This window comes from Anastrepha obliqua, chromosome 2 (assembly GCF_027943255.1).
Source record: "Anastrepha obliqua isolate idAnaObli1 chromosome 2, idAnaObli1_1.0, whole genome shotgun sequence".
NCBI lineage: Eukaryota > Metazoa > Arthropoda > Insecta > Diptera > Tephritidae > Anastrepha > Anastrepha obliqua.
Genome location: NC_072893.1, coordinates 60,203,852 through 60,227,126, shown reverse-complemented (window position 1 = coordinate 60,227,126; position 23,275 = coordinate 60,203,852). Strand labels below are relative to the sequence as shown.

The following is a 23,275-nucleotide window of genomic DNA, read 5'->3' as shown; positions in this document are numbered from 1 at the left end:
TGCTTTAGAGTTTCTTTAATCATTTAAGACTGCAAGAAATACAAATTAGTTTTGTTTATTAGAAAAGGCTCAATGAGAACTATGAACTAACTACAATAAATGACGCCGAAAAACTGTGATTTATACCAAAGAATAAACGGTATAATGGATGTACAAATGTATGTAGGGCGCTTCAAATAATAAAAATAATATAAAGGGTATTTCAAAAGTGACTCCTAGTTGTCGGTACAATTTAAAAGTTTCGACTTAATCTCGTACAAAGGTTATTTACTTCAATTTTGCGTCCTATTAGTTAAATGTTCTACCTGTATTCATTGGATGCAGTTAACATCACAGGTGTAAGAGAGTAAGACATTTTAATAATTTCATACAACTTTTTCTCATATTCTATATAAGGGCGGAGATTTATTTTTTAATTTTCATAAAAGAAGAAAATACCCAACACTGTCGCAAAAAAAAGTCTCGAAAATCAACGCGAATTTTCAACCCTTTTTTGTTTTTGTAGGTTTTATTAAGAAGTGTGAAATTTTGTTTGAAAAAATGTTGATTTTCTTTTTAATTTGCGCAACGCTTGAAACTTGGAGTGATATGGTTTCTGTAGGAGTATGAACTGTATTTTCATAAAAAAATACAAAAATGAAAGAAGTAAAAAATTGGTGAATAAGTCCCAGTGCAATTGCTATTTAATATAAGGCGCCTTTGATTCGCTTCTTCTCTGCTCGCTATCCCTGGGCTCTGCTCACTTAAAGAAAAAGTAGTTTACAAATTTAATCAAACAAAAAATGCACAATATTTTAGTTTGAGGTGGATTGCTAAGATCCCCTACATTTCTTTTTCTTGTTCACTAGTCTCGGGAGCATAGCGCCTCGACAAAACTTTCCCATCGTACCCGGTTCTGTGCAGTTGTTTTTGCACCGTCCCATGAGATGCCGGCATGCATGCTAGTTCGTGCAGCATCAACTTTCTCCAAGTGTTTTTTGGTGTGGCGCGACCACTGCTCCTTTGTCGGTTCCACTCCAGTGCCATTCGCGTGATGCTATCTGGTGGTTTTTTCAACTTGAACTCGCCGTAGAAAAAAAGTTTTCATAAAATTTAATTGCAATTTTTGGCTGCTCTTTTCTAGCGCCCTCATTCGCCCATTGCTAAAGTTTGAGCCACAAAAGGCCATGAGGTCGAAGTGCAAACCTCAAATCAATATTTCTAATGCTTTCGATTTACTATTGCAAAGTTCGTTACTACTATAAACATGTATATATATATATAATTGGCGCGTACATCCTTTTTTGGTGTTTGGCCGAGATCCTCCTCCTATCTGTGGTGTGCGTCTTGATGTTGTTCCACAAATGGCAGAAATTTGTATGAGGAGCTTTTTCATGGCAGAAATACACCCGCAGGTTTGCCATTGCCTGTCAAGGGGCGACCGCTATTAAAAAAAAACTTTTTTTCATTCGACCTACGTTCTCTCTGAATTTCGAATGATAGTCACGCACCAACCTATCCGGCTACGGCGGCCGCCATAAATATATAGGCGGCATAAAACAGTAGGTCCTCACGTTTGCGGGAAAACATCGAGACACAAACCCAAATAGGAGGATCAGCTCTGCCAAACACCACAAAAAGGGTATAAGCGTCTATTGAATAATACCCAAAAATTGATCTTCTGCAAAACTTCACTTTATTTTCGGAATGCGCTTGATCGCAAGAAAAATGCCTTTTTATTCCACGAAAGGTATTTAATGGAAGAATTAACGATAACAGTGAAGTTTACAAAGTAAGTTTTATAAGCGTTAGTGATGCCACATTAAGCGAATTACAATGAAATTAAATTAATGGCAATGATGATGGCGAGCATTCTGTTCCGGAAGAGCATCAATAATATGTATATATATAAATATGGCAAAGTTAACGTGGCTAAAATGAAAACGCACCCAATTTTGCATTATATTTTATTTTATTCAACACTGAAATAAAGAAATTTTTCTTGTATAATGGAATTTAATAAATACACATGTATACGAACAGTTCTCCATTTAACGCTTAACTTGCTAACAGTTTTGAATTCCCCTATCTGGCATGAGTAAAGCGGACACTAGAGTTATAGAATTATTTCAGCCCTTCAGATTCTAGCCTCAAGTCTCAAGTTCTCGAGCAACCTTTTGCTTAGCATCTTTCGGTGCAAGACTCGTGTATTGTTTTCAATTTATATTTTCAATATGCACATATTTTTAGAAACACTAATAAAAGCCAACTAATACTAAAAAAATGTTCTCTATACAATTACTATATATAGTATGTATGTACGTAGTAGTTTTAATGATTTTGCAATCAACAATTAATTTCTTTGGATAAATATATCAGGGTATATGCCATTAAGCTTCGTAATAGGTATCGTAATTCCAATTAAATTTCGATTCGGCTGCTTCGAAAATTCGTTAGTTATTATATTTTAGCTTTTTTCTCACAGTATTTATGCTTATAAATGTGTTTTTATCGATTCTTAGTCCACTTTAACATATTATTATTGTCATTTATTAAAAAGTCAACATTCATTCATTTTGATCGTTAATGCAAACTACAACGACGATTTATTTGACCAGTTGATATAAAATAAATAATTATTTGTATCATATTGGAAAATAATTAAACTGAAGCTCGTGGAGCGCATAAAGTTTCTGCATGAAGCATTTTTTCGTTAATTAATTAATTTTATTTTTTCATAATACTCGTATATAATCATGTAGTGCTAAACGAAAACATGAACAATAAATTACCATACAATTTTAACATGAAATTATGCTCTTTCTTACATTCATTAATCTAAAACAAATTGGAGAAATCGGTATTCAGCTTTCGCCAATACTGCTTTTTGATTGGATTTAATTGAATCAAAAATCTGTTTTGATGTCATTCAGTGCATTTGTTAAACATTTTTTTCCCAGCAAATAGCAATTTAAATTGTAAATAAGTGCATTTACATTAAAGAGGTGGTAAAGATACGTTACATTTGATTTAACTATATAATAGTTATTCGTAAAAATAAAATTTGAGGCATTTTCGTATGAATGTATGCAGCAGAAATCATTTCACATACAATAAAACAATTACATATGTACATACATTCGGAGAGGAGATTCTTAGATTTAACGTCTGTGAACATTAAAAATAATAAAACTAATACGAGCATTTTCTTAAAGCGCTAAGAGGTACATTGCATACGTTAGCATATTTTCTTAATTATAATACGGTATATGTATGTATATAGGTCAAGGGCAAAACCACAAAACATGTCTTATAGGTATAAGTAAATACTCAAACTAGATAAATCAACTTAGTTAAATAAAAATAGTGACGAGATGTTTGGTTTTTGAATTTTCGAGCAGCTACATACACATGGAAATTTACATATACTGTGCATGCGTGTATGTATTATAGGTACTTATGCACCTGTATGTATGTTTGTTCGCAGGAATAACGAAGCGTTGCGAGTGGGCGCAAATTACAGCCAACATACTCGTACATTTTGCTTGCTGGGGTAAGCAAATCTGTGGATGCATGCAGGAAATGACGATTTCATCACGGCACCCATTTACCTCAATCACACATACACATTTACAGTTTTGTATATTATTTTGTTATAAATGTTCAAATTTGCATGTTTTTACTGTCGAAAATTCCATTCAAGTTTTAGGTAAGTCTCAAAAGTGTTTTTTCTTTGTATATCAGTAGTTTCACATTTATTATTAATATAAATATTTATATCGTAATATCATTTTAATTGTGTTTTAATTCGAGATTTATTTGTATAAATAAAATTTAACACGTTCTTGATTTTTTTCTTGTATTATTCTCCATTTTTGTTTCAGCCATGATATTTTGCATTTGTGTTCGCCGTTTAGTGATTCCCAGATATACTTATTTTGTAATGGAAATCACCATACTCCGTTGTATCTATACATATGTATGTAGTATGTTTGTAATTTGTTTTTGTTTTTGTGTAATGGACTTCTTTAAATGACGCTAGTTTATATGGGCACATATTTTCCATTAGGTTTGTAGAACATTTTACCAGTAAAAAATCTACGACGGATTTCGGAAAGTAGTAAACGTTTCTCCTTTTGGATTTTCTTTAGGACACCTTTGTTCTCTTGTGCTCGCCGCGACAAATATGGCAAAACTTCATTCACTGGTCCATAAGGGATATACTTGTAAGCGGAATACCCAGCTTGACCTGAAACACAAATACACATTTTTTACAAAGTTATTAATTTGAAATAATATAATAATCCAAGAGTTCAGATTATGACAATTATGAGGACAAATAGTCGCCACTGATCTAACACCCCTTTTCCTCTGGTTGCACTCTTACGAAAGAGCCTGTTTCATGGGCCTAACGCTGGATGAGATAGACGACGACAACCGGTGACTTAACTGCTACAACAATGACAAGTACTCGCCACTAAATCCTAAACAATTTATAAACCAAGGACTCCTTCAACCCTTCATTACTCGAAAATTATCAAGAATCGTTTAAATTGTTTGTCTTAGTAAATAGTTCTAGCTCAAGGTGGTTAAGGAAATATCCAAGCTGGGATGAAAACCATTTGCTACAATATCTAAAGAAATCTATTTTTCATTAATTTGATTCAGAATGTTTTTGCAAAAATGTGGCACTATTTTAATTACACATCAATGAGTAAATTCTTCAAAGGATTTCCCAATGAAATCTTTATGATAACTGCATGAAACCTTTATCACCTTTTGGCACCAAAAAAGATTCGGTGCCATTATAGAGAATTACATACTCGTGTCTAGACACACACTCTGGTCGTTTTTGTACAAATTCTGTCTTAAAATAAATTAATTGCTTACGAAGCAATTAATCAGTTATAGTGGTGTATTCGACTTCGGATACCATTCGAAATATGATTTCCACCATTTTCTTATAGTGTTACCATAAGGATGCGTTTTTCTTTCACAGTTAGCACTCGATGCAGAAGTTAATTTTATTTTGGCGTTCAAGAAGCATTTCTGGCATGACCCCATTTTACTAGTTTCCTTGCATTTACCTGAATTTCAATGTTTTCAGATGCTTGGAAATCGTTATTTCTGATACTCCCAATGATTCTTCAAGTACTTAAACTATAACTCTAAAATAAGCGTTCCAGACGTTATGCGGTTTTAGCGCTATTGTGTCTGACATGAGTCTTCATTATGCCCCCACTGCCTCCAAATCTTGACGATCCTCAGGAGCTCTAAAGCTAGAACTTTAAAATTAGCACAATGACGTAAAAACTTGGTGTGGAGTTTCCGTTTAAGGCCACACAATGACCAATTCACAAATATAAAGACGGAAGTTTGATTGTATAGTAGGAGAAATTGCTAAACAGTCTGAAATTGGGACACTATTCATGCTTTAGGAAGCAGTAGGATTAAGGCTGCCTTTTTCTGATATGTTGGTGCCAACTTATTCGCAAAACCCTTACTGGTCTGAGTAAGTTAAACTATTTTACATAGTCAGTTTGCTTTTAAATTCTTTATATGAGCCATGAATTCTAATTTGATAGAAATTTGTCTGGAACCTTAAATAAATAAATTAATGAAAGCAAACAACTTAGTAAGGAAAGACTATTTTCCGACAGAACCCAACGCGAGTGAATTTTCTGGCCAACCGCACAGAGGGACGCATCCGCAACAGAATAATGAGTCTTTGGAAGGTTTCGCCCTATTTCTCACTAGATTTCGCCATTCGCAAATGTGGGAGAAAAAATCACTTCAACTCTTCGATTAACCTAAGTGTTGTTCATACATATGTAAGAGCACATACCTAATGGGAACGTGATATAGTCACACATTCCCAATAACTGGCCAAAGCAGATAACCTTATCCTCAGGTGATATTCCGATTTCCTTCATTCTTTCGATGGCAAAACGTACAGTATCCTCGTTGTGCGAAGCGACCATAATTCCAATCTTTTTGGCATCTTCTCCATTATCCTTCAGTAACTTTAAATATATTTTAAAATTTAGTTTCATTTGCTTTTACATTTGTATTCAGCCGCATACCTTTATTCGCCTCAGACATTCAGTTAATGTTTTGTGATACATATCAGTGGTCGCCTCATAATTGGGACATATCGGATCTGGGTAATTCATACTAGCAGCGCGTTCTCGCTCTTGCTCCATATAAGCACCGCGCACCAATTTAGCACCAAAATAGAAATTCTGACGTTTTGCTTGTTCGAGATCAGTGACCACCTGCAAGAGTTAAAAAATTGAACAACATTTATTAAATTGCTGAGAGGCTAATATTGTGGGAAGGTCTGAATAAATTATACCTCTCCGAACGTTTCGCGCAAGTAACATTGGTAAGTATTGAATACGATCGCCTTTTCCTTATTGTACTTCCGCATCATTTCTAGAGTAATGCGCGAAATGGCAGGTTGGAAGTAAGTCTGTTCAGCGTCAATCATTATACGGACATCCAGCTCAGCTGCAGCCTAAAAGTGCATAAAGAGGTGTTAAATATTAGCTCAAAAACATTATATTATTTTTTTAAATCAATTTAGAGGAAAATTACCTTAACAATTGTATTGACACGGCGAATCATATTCCTGAACATTTCCTCTTCCTTGGGTGGAATTTGTGAGATCAATCGACGCATTTGTCCAGTTTGTGGGTCCGGCACTCGGAAAGTATCACTTAATTGAGAATCTTCATCCACAATACCCGACCAGGGGAATAAGTGTAGAATACTAAAAGGCAAAATGCGATTTTAAGTTGTTTCATCAAAAATATGCAGGCTTATTAAACATACCCTTCCTTGTCCGAGGTAACATTCTTCAAGAAATCTTGTACATTTTTACTGTCGCCAAAGCTGGAGTAGTACTTTTCCAGATCTTTGATCGTCTTGTGATGAGTCAGAACATTACCTTGTCCGCCAACAAGATCTTCCATGTATTGGCGAGTGCGCATAATCACCTCAGACACTTGTAACTGAGAGGATAATTCCGGATTAGAAGATAATTTTTTCAAAGTTAGTTGCTATAAACTCACCAATAATTGCGGTCGGCCAAGGGCCGTGAGCTTAATTGCCGTGATTCCTGTACCAAATGTAGCACCTAAATGGATTGAAATGAATACGGATTAATTAATTAAGCAAAGTTGTGCTTTGTCTTAGTATAGGTGTACTCGTATATACTATACATACATACACATGTGGAAATGTTTTATTTTTACAAGTTATGACGAACGATTACTATACTAAAATATATGTAGAGGAAACCAACGTTACTCATTGGGCTTACATATGTATGTACAAACATTTATTCATATGCACAGAGTTACGACAATTTTCTGCAATTTCAATAAGTTAAAGTTTAGCTTACCCAGCGCAATGGGTCGGGGGACGGTTCTATGATCGTCATCTTTGTTAGTAAGTACATAAGTGGATTTTGTTTGTTTTTTGATTGATGCGAGATTGCATTGTTTCATTATTAGTAATTCAGTTTTTGAGTGGATTCATTGGCGGGAATAAAAAATGAATAATAAATTTAAAATAAAATTTGAGTCATATAAAATAATCAATGTACCAATTTGATAAAGCTTGAATAAAACTTATCCGGTTTATTCGATTAGGAATTGGTTTCGTGTGCTGTTCTATTCCTCTGTATAAAAATGTTTCACCTTTTCGGAAGTTATAGTACAAAATACTTGTTTTTCATATTACGAGATATAGCAAAACAGGCTTCAAATTAAATAAAAAAAAAAAATAGCACTAAGCGAAAAAATATTCTATTCAATTTCGGAATAAGATTAAATCATGCAATGAAAAAAGCGTGATTGTACAATAAAAAATCAAAATTCGATGGGTCGCTAAGTAATGTTTCATTTCCTATAAAACTTCTCAGAAACAAAAAACTGCTTCATTACACGTACTGGCACGGAACAAAATCACGTGAAAGGGAATCTATACAAACTTATCGACGTTTTTTTGGCTCTTTATGTTAGTTAAAATAATTGTTTTTTTATAAAAATATAGCACCATTAATGGATTCAAGGCGACTGAGTTAAATAGTTCATTACGACTCAGTGCTCATTTTATTGGAACAATAAAGGCTTCATTGTCATTTTTTTATACTTGTAGATAAAACATGTACAGTGAATGCCATTAATATTCGGTATCCAGTTTCTACAAAGTATTTTTTATATTATATTTTCGTTCGCACTATATAAATATATGCATTAGGGTGTGTTACCAAAATAATTTGCCGTTCTTCCCCCGGAATTATTATTATGGTGGAAATTTTATGGTGGAAATAATCGTCCGTATGAGTAGGTATTTCAAAAAATGGTGAAAAGATTTCAAGAAACTGGTTCTGTCGAGGATAGAAACAGGACTGGCAGACCAAAGACTAGGCGTTCTGTTCAAATTATTGCTGCTGTAGTGCAAAGTGTTGCTGAACAACCGTAAACATCGATATCTCTACGTTCTCAACAATTAGAGGGTTCATAAATCAACTGTTTGGCGGATTTTTCCTGTAGACATCCTCTTCGTAGATATTTAAGTGATGCCATTTTTCACTTATAGTTGTTAAGAGCCGTATTTTGATTAAGAATAGTGATAGTTTTCAAAAATATATTTTCCAAAAATTATCACATACTACATTTTTATACCTTTTAAAACTAAACCTTTTAAAATTAAACTCTTAATTGTAAAAGCATTTTTCAAAAAAAAAAAAAAAATATATTTATTTTATTAAACTCTTCTATCATCTGAGTTGGATTTTTGGAAAAATAATTTTTGAAAACTAATTTTATTTTAAAATAATTAAAAAAAAAGAAAAATCAAATGAATTTAGCTCACGCAAACTTAATATTCCTTTTGAAATATTAGTGTGCGGAAAAAAATCCATTATTTTTGCGTCAAATTTTGCGCAATTAATTTGAAACTGTTTTATAGTCGATTATTATCTCTTGGGCGATCCTACAACTACTAACATTCCGGTAAACTTCTATTATTTCTGCGATTTTATCGACATTTTCTTTAACATAAAAAAAGCCTGTGCGGAAACGACGAAACCAAAATTGCACGTAATTAACTGTTACAGTATCGACACTATAAACACCATAAGCATCATAAACACCATTCAGAGTTTTCTGTTTGTTGACTTCCATTATTAAAACCCTGTAACTCATAACTGAATAGAGCAAACAAAAAAAACAAGAAATGATTTTTTAAGCGTGAAATGTCACCTTGACAACGAGCATAAACTTTAAATTATTTGATCGATACTTTACGAGATATCGATCGCTACAACCATCTATCCAGAAAAAAAAACGTTTCTTTCTCCCCAAGCAATATTTGGCGTGTCTAACCCGTTGGAAGAACAGTATCGATTTTCTTTTGGGGAGAATGATCCATGCTAATATAGGTATATCATTTTTAAAAAGTATTGGGGATGGATCCCGTCTGGTCAGATAGTAAATAGAGAATAATATTCGGGCATGAAAGATGAAAGATTCATCGATGAAGCAGGATTTAACATTAGTGTTATCCCTAAGAATGTTTTTTTATTTACTTATTTATTTATTTATAAAGCCTGTGAACAACAAATTCTTACAGACCACTAATAATACGTTCATATATAAGTAGATGATCTACTTTTTCGCGCTAAACTCAAAATCCGTAATTAAAAACGCGATTTCCCATACAAAATTTCTCTTCCAAAATCTGAGATTATAAAATAGTACTAGATAATAACGACATTTTGACATACAACCCTGGGTTTTCTGTGTTATCAATAATTATTATTACGAATGTAAGGAGAAGCATCAAAATAAAAACTAAATGAAATGGATGCCGTCAAAGAAAACAGGTCTGTAAATATAATTCTAATGAAATTTTTGTTAAATATTATTAATTATGAATTCATTTTACAGAAAAAATCGTCTGCCCATAAACGGTTTGTCCTCTTATACTTATTATAAAATGTAATATAGAATATCTCATGCGCATTCCTGTCATAATTTTTTGCAACCTCAGTAAATTACGCGATTAAATTAGCAATTCCTTCTCTTTGTATTTTCTTCATATCGTTAATAATAATTAAAGAAATCAAAAACACCGAAATATTCCACCAATATAATTTCTATGAAGAAAAACCTCTCAAAGCAGTATTGACAGCTGATTGTCAATTTTGCAGGTAATCTGCCATATGTGAACGGGTAGATTATTTTGGTGGATTTATAGGTGATTAATGCATATGTGAACGTATTATAACACAAATTAAATAAGATTATATATATACATACAAGATTTCAGAAGGTTAATGAAAACATCATTAGACAAAGATCAAGTTCGATTAGAAATGAGATCTGGTTGAACTCATTAAGAGCGCGATTAATTGGCTCGTTTCGGGCATAATTTGTTTTCGAATTTCGAAGTTCTCTTCTTGGAACATAAAGTTTTTTTTAATAACGGTAGCACAGCTAAATCTCCCTAATACCAAAGGTTAAGGTTAAAACTGATAGGAGTAGAGGAAGGGGAACGCCTCCTCAGCGTTACCTTACTATTGTATATAAAGAGTGGTTAAATTTTAAGGGCCGGTGTTGATTTTGAATAAAATACAATTTTTTAGGAAATTATTGTCATTTCTCTTTATTATGATAATATTGGTATGGTTCAATTACGTATGGAACAAAATATTGGCCAAATGGCCGTCGCGGACTCGGCGGCACACCTCCATCCGATGGTCCAAATTTTCGATGACGCTGAGGCATAATTGAGGTTCTATGCCGTTAATGTGCCGAATTATCTCATCCTTTTCTTTCAAATTACCCCAAAGAAAGAAGTCCAACGGTGTCGTTGACGTTTAGGTGTGGTTCACATTCAACATCGGCACTTGAAATTTTACCACCCTTTACATACAATTAAAATGCAAAGTTACGACGTTCGCTTGCTTTTCGCTTGATTAACTTTCGCTGATCATTTTGCAAATTCAATCGGTTTCGAGCTTCGCCAAGTGCGGTATTCGTCAGGAATTGCTTCGGACAATGTTTTGCCTTGTAACAAACCAAAGTTAATTGCGTGCATGTTTCGTATTATTATTATACCTTTTTTCATACCAATAAAAAAAACCGAATTGTTGTCACAAACCGCATGAATTACTTTTTACGAAGCGCAACAAGATCGATACAAAGTTTAATAAAACCACATATTATTATTTTATTTACAATTGAATATGTCTTAATAAAAAATTAAATCAATTTTGAATGCGAAGAATCTTTAACCTAAGCCCTTGTCATATGTACATCACAAATAGATTTGAGGCCCATATACATAAATTGCTAGAGTAATTTTAAGCTGAATAAATTATTTTAGCGCCATTAGTATGCACACCTCCCATACGTAGATATATTCATGTGTATGTATTGTAACTACTAGCATCTGTCAACAAAGAATTTTTAGGCTTCCTAATAAACAAAATCATGCAAACAACACAAAATTATTTTTAGCGAAATTTTCGACACATAATGAAATATGTATCCACTTTTAAGATTTTGGCAAGAATACCTACATATTTTTGTGTGCTAAAAAATTTATGGGTTTTCAATAGGAACACGCGAGTATTCAAATTTGTATATTTATTTGTAAAACACACATTTTGTTTAAAGTTCCATACCCGTGCTCATATAAACAGGATGAGTAGGGAGGGAAGGAACGAAAAAAACTTCAAAAGGGAAAATAAGTAATAAAAACATTTCTCTTTTTTACCTGTTTTCTGTTTTCAAGTTATACCGAAATCAAAGAACAAAATTCTTAGTTGTCGAAATTCACCGAAAAGAGCCAGATTTGCAGAAGGCTAATTAATGAGTTTCGCAGCATAATAATCTTTGTATATAAGAGTTTTTTGCAAAAAACACACTAAATGCGTTTGGCAAAGTACTGCCGCTTGACTATTCCCTCTTCCACAAAAAAAAAGTAGAGTTTTTTTTTTAATTATGCTCCATACCCCAATGAAACTACGCAGCTGTATAGAATACAACAAATATGGATAAATAATTTTTGAGTTTTCTACTCGTATAAATGGACAAACAGGGACTTAAATTTTCAAAATACATTGTAAATGGTGAGAATTTTACGGTTATGGTTCAAAAATATCTTTACGTCGCACGGCGGCGACTTGAAGTAGTCACTAAGAACACGAAATTTGATCCCGTTGAATATTATCTTTGGCTTTTATTCCTGAAAGAGATGCATGCAAAAAATCAAAGCGCTTTTCTGAACTGAAAGACAAGATTCGATGTGCCATTGACGTAATTGAGTCGTCATTATGCGGAAAAGTCATCGAAAATTCCACTAAAAGGATAAACGAATGTCGTTAGTTATGAGGCAACCATTTAACGGATATTATAAACAGACAAGTAATGGAGCGCTAAAGGTCAAAATAAAGATAGCCGTCAGTTAAAATTATATTTCTTTCATTTAGTAAGAAAATAATTCAAAAACAAAATTGGATGATTAATTTTGCGCCACCTTTATATTGCATTTAAAACATCCATGTCTACATTCTTTATTAATATAACATTGAGCACAGCAGTACTTTTTATTAAATTTAAAAATAGGAGGTACGTAGAAATCAGATTTGATTTTTTGTTGAGGTCGAACTTAGCAAAATACTAATTGGCACTGTAAATTTGTTTTTATTAAGCAACAACCCATTTGGCGGATGTTACTATATCAAATGTTTATTTTCGGAGTAGTGCAAGTTAATTTTTTCATCTATTAGGATATTTGCATCTTAATCGATAAAAAAATACTGAGTGTTCCGTGACAGAATTAGGTTTTAAATTTAAACTTTCTTCCTAACCACTGAGTGGGTGAGCGGGGAGGGGACCACATTCGTTCGTTATTTGTGCTTGTTATTTAGTCACGATGTCGCAGTGAACGGATGAACAACGTGCGTTCACAATGGAAGGGTATTTCAAGGCAAATGATTCGTGCGTAGATTTTGTTGACGTTACGATATTCGACGTTTACGAGATGCCCCCAGTGAAGATTTGATTTGTTCATAGGTGCTAAGGTACCGCGTAACAAGTTCGCTGGCAAACAGCCCCCCGACGGGGCCTAGCTGGACATCGAGAACAAATGAAAAAATTGAACTCGTCGGTACAAAGCTGCACCAACAACTATTTTGGAATATCTTAGACTTCGCGCCTTAAATATTTAAATCGTGCAAGTACTTAAGCTTAGCGATTACAATTTGCGTGTAAATTTCTGCCAGAAAATGTTGGATCGATTTCGTACGCAAATATTATATTTTGCAGTGAAGTTTTCATGTCATTTCAATGGAAGTATAAATAAGCAAAATTGGTCATATTCGTCACAAAGGGCACAACCCACTATTAGATAAAACATTAACAGCCACTTCACAGTCCGAAAGTGACGGTTTAGAGTGCATTGTCAAGCAGTGAAATAATTGGACCATATTTGTTTGAAAATGGTCAGGGACAAGTAATTTGCGTGGGCGGTGTCTCTTATCGGTGAATGCGGAATGATTATTTTAGGTCAATACGAGTATTTGGAGATCATCTTACCTTCAGTACCCACGAATGCTTTCAGCAACGCCGCATATGGCCATGACGATACTGCGTGGCTTCTTTTCTAACAAACTGATAAATCGTTTCATTAACATATCCTGACCACCCAGGTCGATCGATCTTACGACAATGCACTTTTTTCTTTGAGATACCTCGATGGTACAAGCTATGAAACAAAACCAGCGACCATCTCAGCAATGAAGAAAAATATCGCTCTTAAGGTTAATGGCGTCCGACTTCATTTCTCCAGCGAGTGGCACGCAGTGCGGAAGCCACATTCTAGGAGTGTATCCGACGCAAGGGTCAATATTTAGAGGAAATAATTAATAAAAAATAGAACTCGCGCTTGCCTCCCCTCTAATAGATTTTGAAATAAACTTTTGTCATTAGTAACTTATTTTTGATTGAGCTTTCAGTTCCTATTTCTGTCACCGGGCACCCTATATAATTTAATTTTAATAATCATAAATTTCAATTGTAGATGAACTGTGTCCGAGAACTGCGAAGATAGTGTTGAAATAGCCAGTTAAAAAAAATAAAAGTGAAGTTAAATTAAAGTAAAAAGGAAAAATAATAAAAAGCAGAGTAGAAGAAAAGATTTTTTTGTAAACAAATCCTTTGAATCCGTGGACAGACAAACATTTTGGTGGCAGACCATGTACGTTTCAAGAGGACTCGGCACCGTCTCACAAAGCTCGAGTGAACTAAGAATGGCTAAAAACCAACGCTCCGAACTTCACAACGTCAACACAATGGCTCTCAAATTCACCAGACGCGAATCCGATGGCTTATTCTCTTTGGAGAGCAAGGTTTGAACTGAAAGATTTACCAGTCCCGAGGCACTGAAAAAAGTCATTGTCCGCGAGTGGGCCAAAATACCTGCAAGTCTTATTCAGGCCGCTTGTGATTCGGTTCTGGACCATCTCAAGGCCATCGTCAAGGCAAAAGGTGGTCATATTTAGCAAAACAAAATTTATTCTTAATTTTGTATTATTTTCACAGATTATTTACTTTGAATTGAATAAAAGTAGCTTTCTAAACTAAATTTATTGCCTTCTTAATTGGTTGCAATTCTCGTGCCGGACCCTGTATGCATTTCAAGCCAAATATGAAGCAAAATATTATTATACTTAAGATGTTAAGAACTTTCTAATGCATTTCAATATATACAAGGACTTACAGACTTTTATTGCATTTCATCTTTCTTTTAACTAATATAGCATTTAAATACTTTTCTACTTTTAGTATTTCTCATTGTTTAAAACATTTATTGCATTTCATCTTTCTTTTAACTAGCATTTACTTTTCGTATTTCTCATTGTTTAAAAATTTGGGTATTACACAAAAATTATAGTCCGGTTATAATCGATTGCTATATTTCCCATTAATCATTAACGAATATAATTATGCATATACTTATATTTACATTGAGTCGTCGAAAAACCCCACTTTGACCCATTTAGAGTGCTCCAATCGAGTCCAAATGTATGACCGACCCCCACTAACTTGGGACGGCCGATCCACCCATGCCAGTGACACACCCCCTGGAACTCCCCTGGGGGGTTCCCCATACAATCATTTCAAAATATCACCATTTTTGGCCTTTACATGAGAAAAGAAACTAAAAGGTTCGACCCAAATTGGGGGACATCAGAATTCGTTTTAGAGGTATGGTTCCTTCGGCAAAGTTTCTTATTTTGATCCCTAGAATATGATTTTCACAGAGCAATGGGCGATTTTTTTGCCTCCACACAAAAGACACTAAAAGTTCGACCCAAATTGGTGGACATCAGAATTCGTTTTAGAGGTATGCTTCCTTCGGCAAAGTTTCTTATTTTGATTCCTAGAATATGATTTTCACAGAGCAATGGGCGATTTTTTTGCTTCCCCACAAACCGACCCGGCCTAATATATATATATATTATATATATATAATTCGCGCGTACACCCTTTTTGGGTGTTTGGGCGACTCCTCCTCCTATTTGTGGTTAGCGTGTTGATGTTGTTCCACAAATGGAGGGACCTACAGTTTCAAGCTGACTCCGAACGGCAGATATTTTTATGAGGAGCTTTTTCATGGCAGAAATACACTCGGATGTTTGCCATTGCCTGTCGAAAGGCGACCGCTATTAGAAAAATGTTTTTCTTAATTTGGGTGTTTCACCGAGATTCGAACCTACGGTTTCTTTGTGAATTCCGAATGGTAGTCACGCACCAACCTATTCGGCTACGGCGGCCGCCACTTATATTTACATACATACATATAAAATACTAATCTCTATGCAACTTTGGGGCAACAATAAAAAATTTCCATTGAAGTTCATTCAATACCCCAATTATTTGTTTGATTGACTTCTGATGAAGGGGAATGAAGCCGTTAAACTGTTAACATATTGAACGTCTGTGTTTGTATCTATTCACATATTATATGGCAATTAATGAATTAGAACGAAGAGAGTATAGAGAGTATAAAAGCAGTATCCCCTATAAACATATGTATATTAATTATATATAACATATATTATATGTACCCTACAATGCGTTTATGGTAAAAGCCTATAGCAGAAAGCTTATCATAACCAACAACAAATTACGTGTGTGCTAAATCAGTACCACTACTAGGGCAGATATGCATATGAACTTGTCCATAAGATTGCAATTAATTTAGATAATGCAAAATTTAGCCATTTTGGCTTTTATGCATACATTTTTATTATATATTACATTAAAGAGACTCAGGAAAAAATGCGAGAACTATGATCGATTTTAAAAATAATTAACCCATGCCCGATTTGAATTAATCTTTGACCTCTGCCTAGTGCACAAATAATTTTATTTCTGGACAAATATAACTTTCTATTCAGTGATACGAAACAAATACTTTTTACTGCATTAAAATTCTTCCCCATATATTCACGATAAAAATAATTTTTTTGAAGGCTATAGGAAGATTTATAATTTGTTTAAATGGCGTCATGTGTCAATCATATTTAACACTTGAGAACTAGACACCTGCAGTATGCAAACAGACAAGCAATGATGTGCGCAAATGTCAAAATAAAGATTGCTATTACTCAAAATAATTTTTTTAATTTAATAAAAGAGTTTTTCAAAAACAAAATGGATGATTGGTTTTGCGTCACCTTGTTGGGTGTTGTTAAATTAGAAGGTCCCAAGAAGTACATCAAATTAAATGCAGTCTCTTCTAAATTGAATTACCTTTCAGAAAGTCGCAACAGGTTTCAAAAAGTTTTTCCCGAAAAATGTGCACACATAAACTTTTTTTAAAGTTTTTGTGAGATAATATTTTTTATTTTTCTGACTAATTAGTAACACACATTTTTTTAAAGGGTAAAAATTTACTGAAAGTTTCAATTTACAAACCCAAAGAAATACTTTCAAAAGGAGTTCAACTTTTTAGACTGGATCTATGAAATTATTGTTGAAAACTTAAAATACACATCATCTATTGGAATAAATTTCGATGCAATCTTTTCAGTAAAATTTTGAATTTAAAAGTGGCCAAAATATTTAAAATTTACCGATACGCACACTAATATATTTTTATGTGTATTGTTTTATTGCGAAGGAAGTTTATTTATCATTTAGTGTACACATTCAATTCTGTGTTTCTAGTTTGCCTTCAATACGTAGCTTTTGCGACACAATCAAGGCGAATCTATTAAAGGTGGTATCGGTAAATCAGCTGATTTGTTTTTTTCTTTCGCCGTGTCCATGTGGCTGTCAGCCCAGAATGAGGAAAAGCGAATTCATTCTTTTTTTTCTACATTGCCAATACTTTTCTTTGACAATCAAACGTACGAAATATTGTGGTTGGTCTAGTGCCACCACCTTTGATGAATGGGCCTTGGCCACCATTTAGTTAGGATGCGGCAAAAAAATATAGTCGCTTTTGGAAAAAAATCAAAAACTTCCTATTGAGCGAAGAAAACGTAAACGTATTAAGCAGGCATCTAAACACATTTTACTCTAAATAAAAAAACAAAAATGCATAATAGTAACATTAAATTCTAAAATATTGCTGTAATTATTACACAATTGGTCACATCGCATGACCGGTTCATTCATTGAATAATTTTGGTTTTGTTATTTGAATGAACAAACAAACGATTATGTCTAAGAATATGGAGGGAGGTATGAGCTTGGAAGGGTTTGATCAACTCGTTGCAGTTAATGTTGTCATTGACACAATTGAAAAGAAAAGTTAATGAGAAGTAAATTCTTCTATCAGGTAATGACTGTAGGCCTAACAATTTCCGTCTATCGATATAATGAGGAGGACTATTTGGTCAATCAATCTTATTCAAAACGGATTTGGTAAATAAATATTTTTTATGCTCTTTCGATGTTTTTAGAATGGATTTCGTAGTATGAGTTCCATATTAATGAGCAATACTCGAGTCGGCTTCTCACTAAGGTAATATAAAGCGACTTCAATGCCTGAGGATTCCTTTAATGAAATCGATCAAAGAAATCAATATGATTGGAAAATTAAAGCTTGATGTTAAAAATAACGTCTACTTCCTCATTTCGTAACGGCGATTTAGTTCACAGAGATTTAATTGTAATTTGACTTCAAAAAAAGTAGTATTTTTAAATTACACACAAAGGAGCCACAAAACTGTCATTTGGCAATTACAATAATTGACCTGGTCTAACTGGAATATTTACTTCTAATTTATGGAATTTTTTAGCACATGGAACTGAGGTGCTTCGTGATTCTGTTGTACAATATAGTTAGTAAAAATGTATGCATGTAAAAGTCACTTCCATTGTGCAGAAATTTTTTTATTTCCTCATAAAGATAGACAATTTCTTGGGATATCACAACTATGATAAACTATATATACAAGCAATATCTCTCAGCCTTATGGGATGTTACTCAAACCTATAGCACGAAATAAAAGGAGATTAAAATTTTTCGATTTTGTTCTAATGGGTACTGCAGAAGTTCCGCCGTTGAGCGCGACATTAAAATAAACTCCGTCAACACTGAAATCGCAAAGATTGCAGTGGCCCATAAAAAATACTAATAAATGAATGAAAAACAATATAATTTAATTGAAACCGATGGATTAATACGAAGGCTCAGATAGACTAAACCTAGCGATCTCATACTTCCATAAAAAAGCTTTATGTTATGTTGAGTGAAAATTTTATAATGTTTTTATATTTAAGTTGCTTGTTAGTCATTTGTAACTATTTTTGAAGTAGTCGCAATAAAACAGTTTGTGTCGTATTGAAATCTGTGGGAAGGGTTTGTTTGCATTGCATAAAAATAGAATAGTTAATTTTTCATTCAGAAGCCTCATTAAATTATTGTGACTAATAGTGTAATTACTCTGGACATAAACTTAGCGTTAATATGCTCAAGCTACCAGATCAGCTTACGTATGCAGCTGCATATCAAATATTGGTTGGAAACTAAGTAATTGCGAATTTCACTCATAGATGGCTTCAGTTGAATTTTTAGGTTTGCAGACGTAGTACAAATGTAAAACAAATTTTGTTATTTGATAGTTGGCAATTCAGCCATCAATCAGTTAAACAAGTTTTTTGATCGATTGCGTAGTTTTTGTTTGGCGTTCTTTGAAAAATGGAAAATCAAAAGGAATATTTTCGTCATATTTTGCTTTTTTATTTCCGCAAGCTCATATCAAGTTATGTGCTGTTTATGGTGACGAAGCCTTAAAAGAACGGCAGTGTCAAAATTGGTTTGCCAAATTTCGTTCTGGTGATTTTTCACTCAAAAACGAAAAACACTTCGGTCGTCTAGTTGAAGTTGATGACGCCCTACTCAAAGATCGTCACAGTACAATACGTGAGATTGCAGAGAAGCTTCATGTATCACATACATGCATTGGCTATGTTCAAAAACTCGATACATGGGTTCCTCACGAACTGGAAGAACGCGATTCGCTAAAGAAACGTAATGAAAATTATTAATTTTTAAAACGACTGATAACTGGCGATGAGAAATGGGTTTTTTACAACAATATCAAGTGGAAAAGATCGTGGAGCAGGCCAGGTGAACCAACACAAAAAACATCAAAAGCTGATATTCATCAAAAGAAGGTTTTGTTATCAGTTTGGAGGGATTACAAAGGAATTGTCTACTTTGAACTCTTACCACCCAACCGAACTATCAATTCTGATGTCTACATTGAACAACTAACGAAATTAAACAATGCAGTTGAAGAAAAGAATTGATAAATCGACATGATAATTCAAGGCCACACACATCTTTGGCCACTCGGCAAAAATTATTGGAGCTTGGCTGGGATGATGTTCAATAATGTTCAATAATGATGATGATGCCTAATCGTACCTGATTAAGTTTTCTGCTAATAAAAACCAGAAGTTTTATGAACGTGGGATTATGATGCTGCCTGAAAAATGGCAAAAGGTCATTGATCAAAATCGGCAATACATTACAGAATAAAGTTATTTAGTTCCATGTGCAAATTGTATTTGATTTTCTAAAAAGATATCTGCCAACCCAATAAATAAGAGAACCCAATTTTTTCATATGTTATTCTTCTCAGTTTCTTTGAGTTCGATAAATACTCCTAACAAAAAAGTAATCCCTACCTCCTGTAAATCGATCTTAACTCTAAGCTTGGCCTCGTGCTCTCCCTCCGCTAAACAATACTTTTATTATGTAAAAATATATCGCAAATATTTCGTTCATAATTAGTCTGGAATTAATAACTTTACAACATGCAGTTGTGGCAGTAGTTTTTAAAGATACCACAACAAATAAATGTATACAAAATATTTATAAGATATAAAATATATTGAATTAAAAAAAAAAATAAAATTACATGATAGCATAACTTTCCCACCGCTCTCAATTTACGTAACTTAAGAATTCAAAACCAACAACTCGTGTTTCCTATTTCGCAGGCTGCTCTTAAGTTTGTAAAGTAACGTTTAAGTCTAGATTAATTACGCTATAACACATTCCACCATATACAACTGTGTTCAAACTAATAGGAGCGCGACGAATTATCAAGTTTTCACTTTTTTTATATTTAATAATTTTATATTTTTAGAATATTATAGTGCATTCTGAAACAAACACTCAAAGCTCCAAACTTTGTATAAAATTTACACAAATAAAAAAAGTACATAAGATGTCTAGCTTTTTATTCAGAATTTTTAGAAAAATTGTGAGTATGCAGTTTTATAGTCCATTTAAGGGTCTAGAATTTTTTTGATATTTCCAAAGTATAGGCTTTTAAGAATATAGTGCCAAATTTTTGGAAAGGTTTGGTGCTTTCCCCGATCATTCGCTCAGACACAGCTTTTATGGCTCTACTCGTCTGATCAATGCGGGGATGTCAGGTTTAAATCTTGTCCTCCAATTGAATTGAGATCTTTCTAAAAGTCGATTGATGCTACAATAAACAACAACCTGGATAAATCGGTTTTTTAGCAAAGCGGGTATCTAACGCAAGCAACTTTTGTAATACAATTACAGCGATATGATTTTCTTGCATACCAGAAAAAGATTTAAAATTTTTGAGTAAGAAGTTCAAGAATTTGTAGGAAACTTTATGAATTTTTTTAATATTGTGTAATGCTTGAAACTTTAAAATTTGCTACTCTTTTATAGTATAAATGACATTTTAATGATATATTAATTCGCATGACAAACATTGTGAATAGATGAATGGATTTTAAGAAACTCGTTGTGCGAAAACTTTTTTGACTCAGTGTATGCAATTATCAAAACTGCTAACCATACAGTTAGTTAATATCTTTTGTCTGCGACGTACCGATTTTGCAAACAATTGTATTTTGATTGTTGTTGTTGTTAAAAACAGGCAGTCAGACAATTATGGACACATTTTAGAAAATAATATTACATATTTTTAAAACTCATATCCTCAGACCACTTTATTCATTTACCTGAGACGGCCTCCAAGCATTTCATGAAAATTTCCATATTACGCTCACATGTAGCTTCATTCAAGTAGAAATAGGTCCTAGCACTGCTCACTTTGTAACGACGGTCGGCGAATGACTTATCCACGTGGTATTGCGCTATCGCACCATCATCTTTGATGTCCCCAGCACTTGAAACTGAAGATCTATGATAAAAAAAGAAAGAAAAATAAATGGCAATGAAAAATTCATAACATCGAAATGGTCACTTACTCAACTTCACGCTTCTCAGCCTCCTCCTGTGAGAGATCCTCCTCCACGGAATAATCAAGAATTGGTTTGACGCCAAAGGAACGTAATCTGGAATTTTTTTTATATAACAGTAATTGTAAAATTTTGATTTAAATACATGAATGGACAGGTGCGCAAATGTGCGTGTTGGTTGAATCGATTATTGTGTGAGAGAACATTTTTTTTAATTTCTTTTTACTACTTAGCTATGAATGAAATGATCATCATTACATGGCATTTGTTTGCAAATTACTCACTGTGGCATATTTGCATGAATGGATTAGTTGCGGGTGGTCTGATTGCGCTTGGCACACATTCTACTTTCTATGTACGAGTATATGTTTGTACGACTAGAGGTAGGTATTTATGTGCATACATTGTGCGCTTCACAAATGTACCCTCAATAGATTTGTGTCATTAAAATGGGAATAATGACTGAGTTAATGGTAACCATTCAGCAATAAAACATGCAATTGTGGTAGGAGGTAGGCGATTTTATAAAACGTATATATGTATGTGTATATACATGAATGTACACATATGTTCATGGTTGCTATTAGTTATTTTTTGTTTTTTTTTCTTCTTTTTTCTTGTTAAATTACACCCCTTTAGGTTGTCATATTTTTGGTTTTGTACACACATATGCGCTAGTATGTACATATGTACGTATGAGTGTAAAATATCCAATGCAAAGATTAAATAATTTTTAAATGTCAATTACAAAGTTTTAGTTAACTTGTGTTTTTTTGATTGCTCAAATCATGCCACATGCTTTGTTATTATTAGGCACACTTTTAGTACACCTTAAATTATTGATTATTCATATGAACCTTTCTAGAGTTGGAACAATAGTACGTCGGGTTTCACCCGCTACAAAGTGCCCATAAAAGGTGGATTTCATCAGTAATCCAAAGAGACGGTCACCTATTAAAGCGCGTGTAATTTTCATTATCTACGAAAAGCAGCAGCGTAGCACAAAAGTTTGAAGCAAAAGGTGGAAGGAAGCATGATGTGGCACAACAATCGCATGTACGAGTATTAAGGCGTATGCACAGGATTGCGTTGAAATCGTTGTAGCGGTGTGTGGATTTGGCACATATGAAAAAATAATAAAAAAAGAGTTTTGTTAGTTTTTTCTGGTTTAAAAATTTACCTTTCTAGTGTTGGGATGATTTTGACTTGATCTTCACCGGCTACGAAATGACCATAGAATGTAGCTTTCATTAGCATTGTAAACAACTTGTCACCGAGCAATGTATTGGCGATCTTCATTAGCTGTGGATGTACATATATTTGGATTAAAATCAAATGTGCGATTAAATTGCAAACGAAATGTATTTTAATAACTTTAAATCGATTTATTAATATATCTCATGAGCTAGATAAATCCCTTTTATAAAGGGTGATCAATTCAGAGGTATCGGGTTGTAAAATAAAATAAATAAAACAACGAAAATTCAAACTGATTGCACAAT

General features: G+C 33.5%; 1 protein-coding gene across 4 annotated transcripts in view; it reads right to left on the bottom strand.

Annotated features, from left to right (window-relative positions):
* Positions 1-2,411: 2,411 nt before the first annotated feature.
* LOC129237193 (proline dehydrogenase 1, mitochondrial) overlaps positions 2,412-23,275 on the bottom strand; it is a 57,937-nt gene continuing 37,073 nt past the window's right edge. Inside the window, exons 3-13 of one of the 4 annotated variants that reach the window (XM_054871706.1) lie at positions 22,954-23,075; positions 21,783-21,869; positions 21,534-21,715; positions 7,385-7,423; positions 7,053-7,117; positions 6,814-6,992; positions 6,577-6,751; positions 6,335-6,496; positions 6,063-6,254; positions 5,825-6,002; positions 2,412-4,228 (exon numbers count right to left, since the gene is read on the bottom strand). In XM_054871706.1, coding sequence (XP_054727681.1) covers positions 4,023-4,228; positions 5,825-6,002; positions 6,063-6,254; positions 6,335-6,496; positions 6,577-6,751; positions 6,814-6,992; positions 7,053-7,117; positions 7,385-7,423; positions 21,534-21,715; positions 21,783-21,869; positions 22,954-23,075 — 1,587 coding nt within the window. In that variant the 3' untranslated portion in view covers positions 2,412-4,022. Of the gene's footprint in view, positions 4,229-5,824; positions 6,003-6,062; positions 6,255-6,334; positions 6,497-6,576; positions 6,752-6,813; positions 6,993-7,052; positions 7,118-7,384; positions 7,424-21,533; positions 21,716-21,782; positions 21,870-22,630; positions 22,753-22,953; positions 23,076-23,275 lie in introns of all 4 variants that reach the window. The other 3 variants (XM_054871707.1, XM_054871708.1, XM_054871710.1) reach the window with 3 other exon arrangements.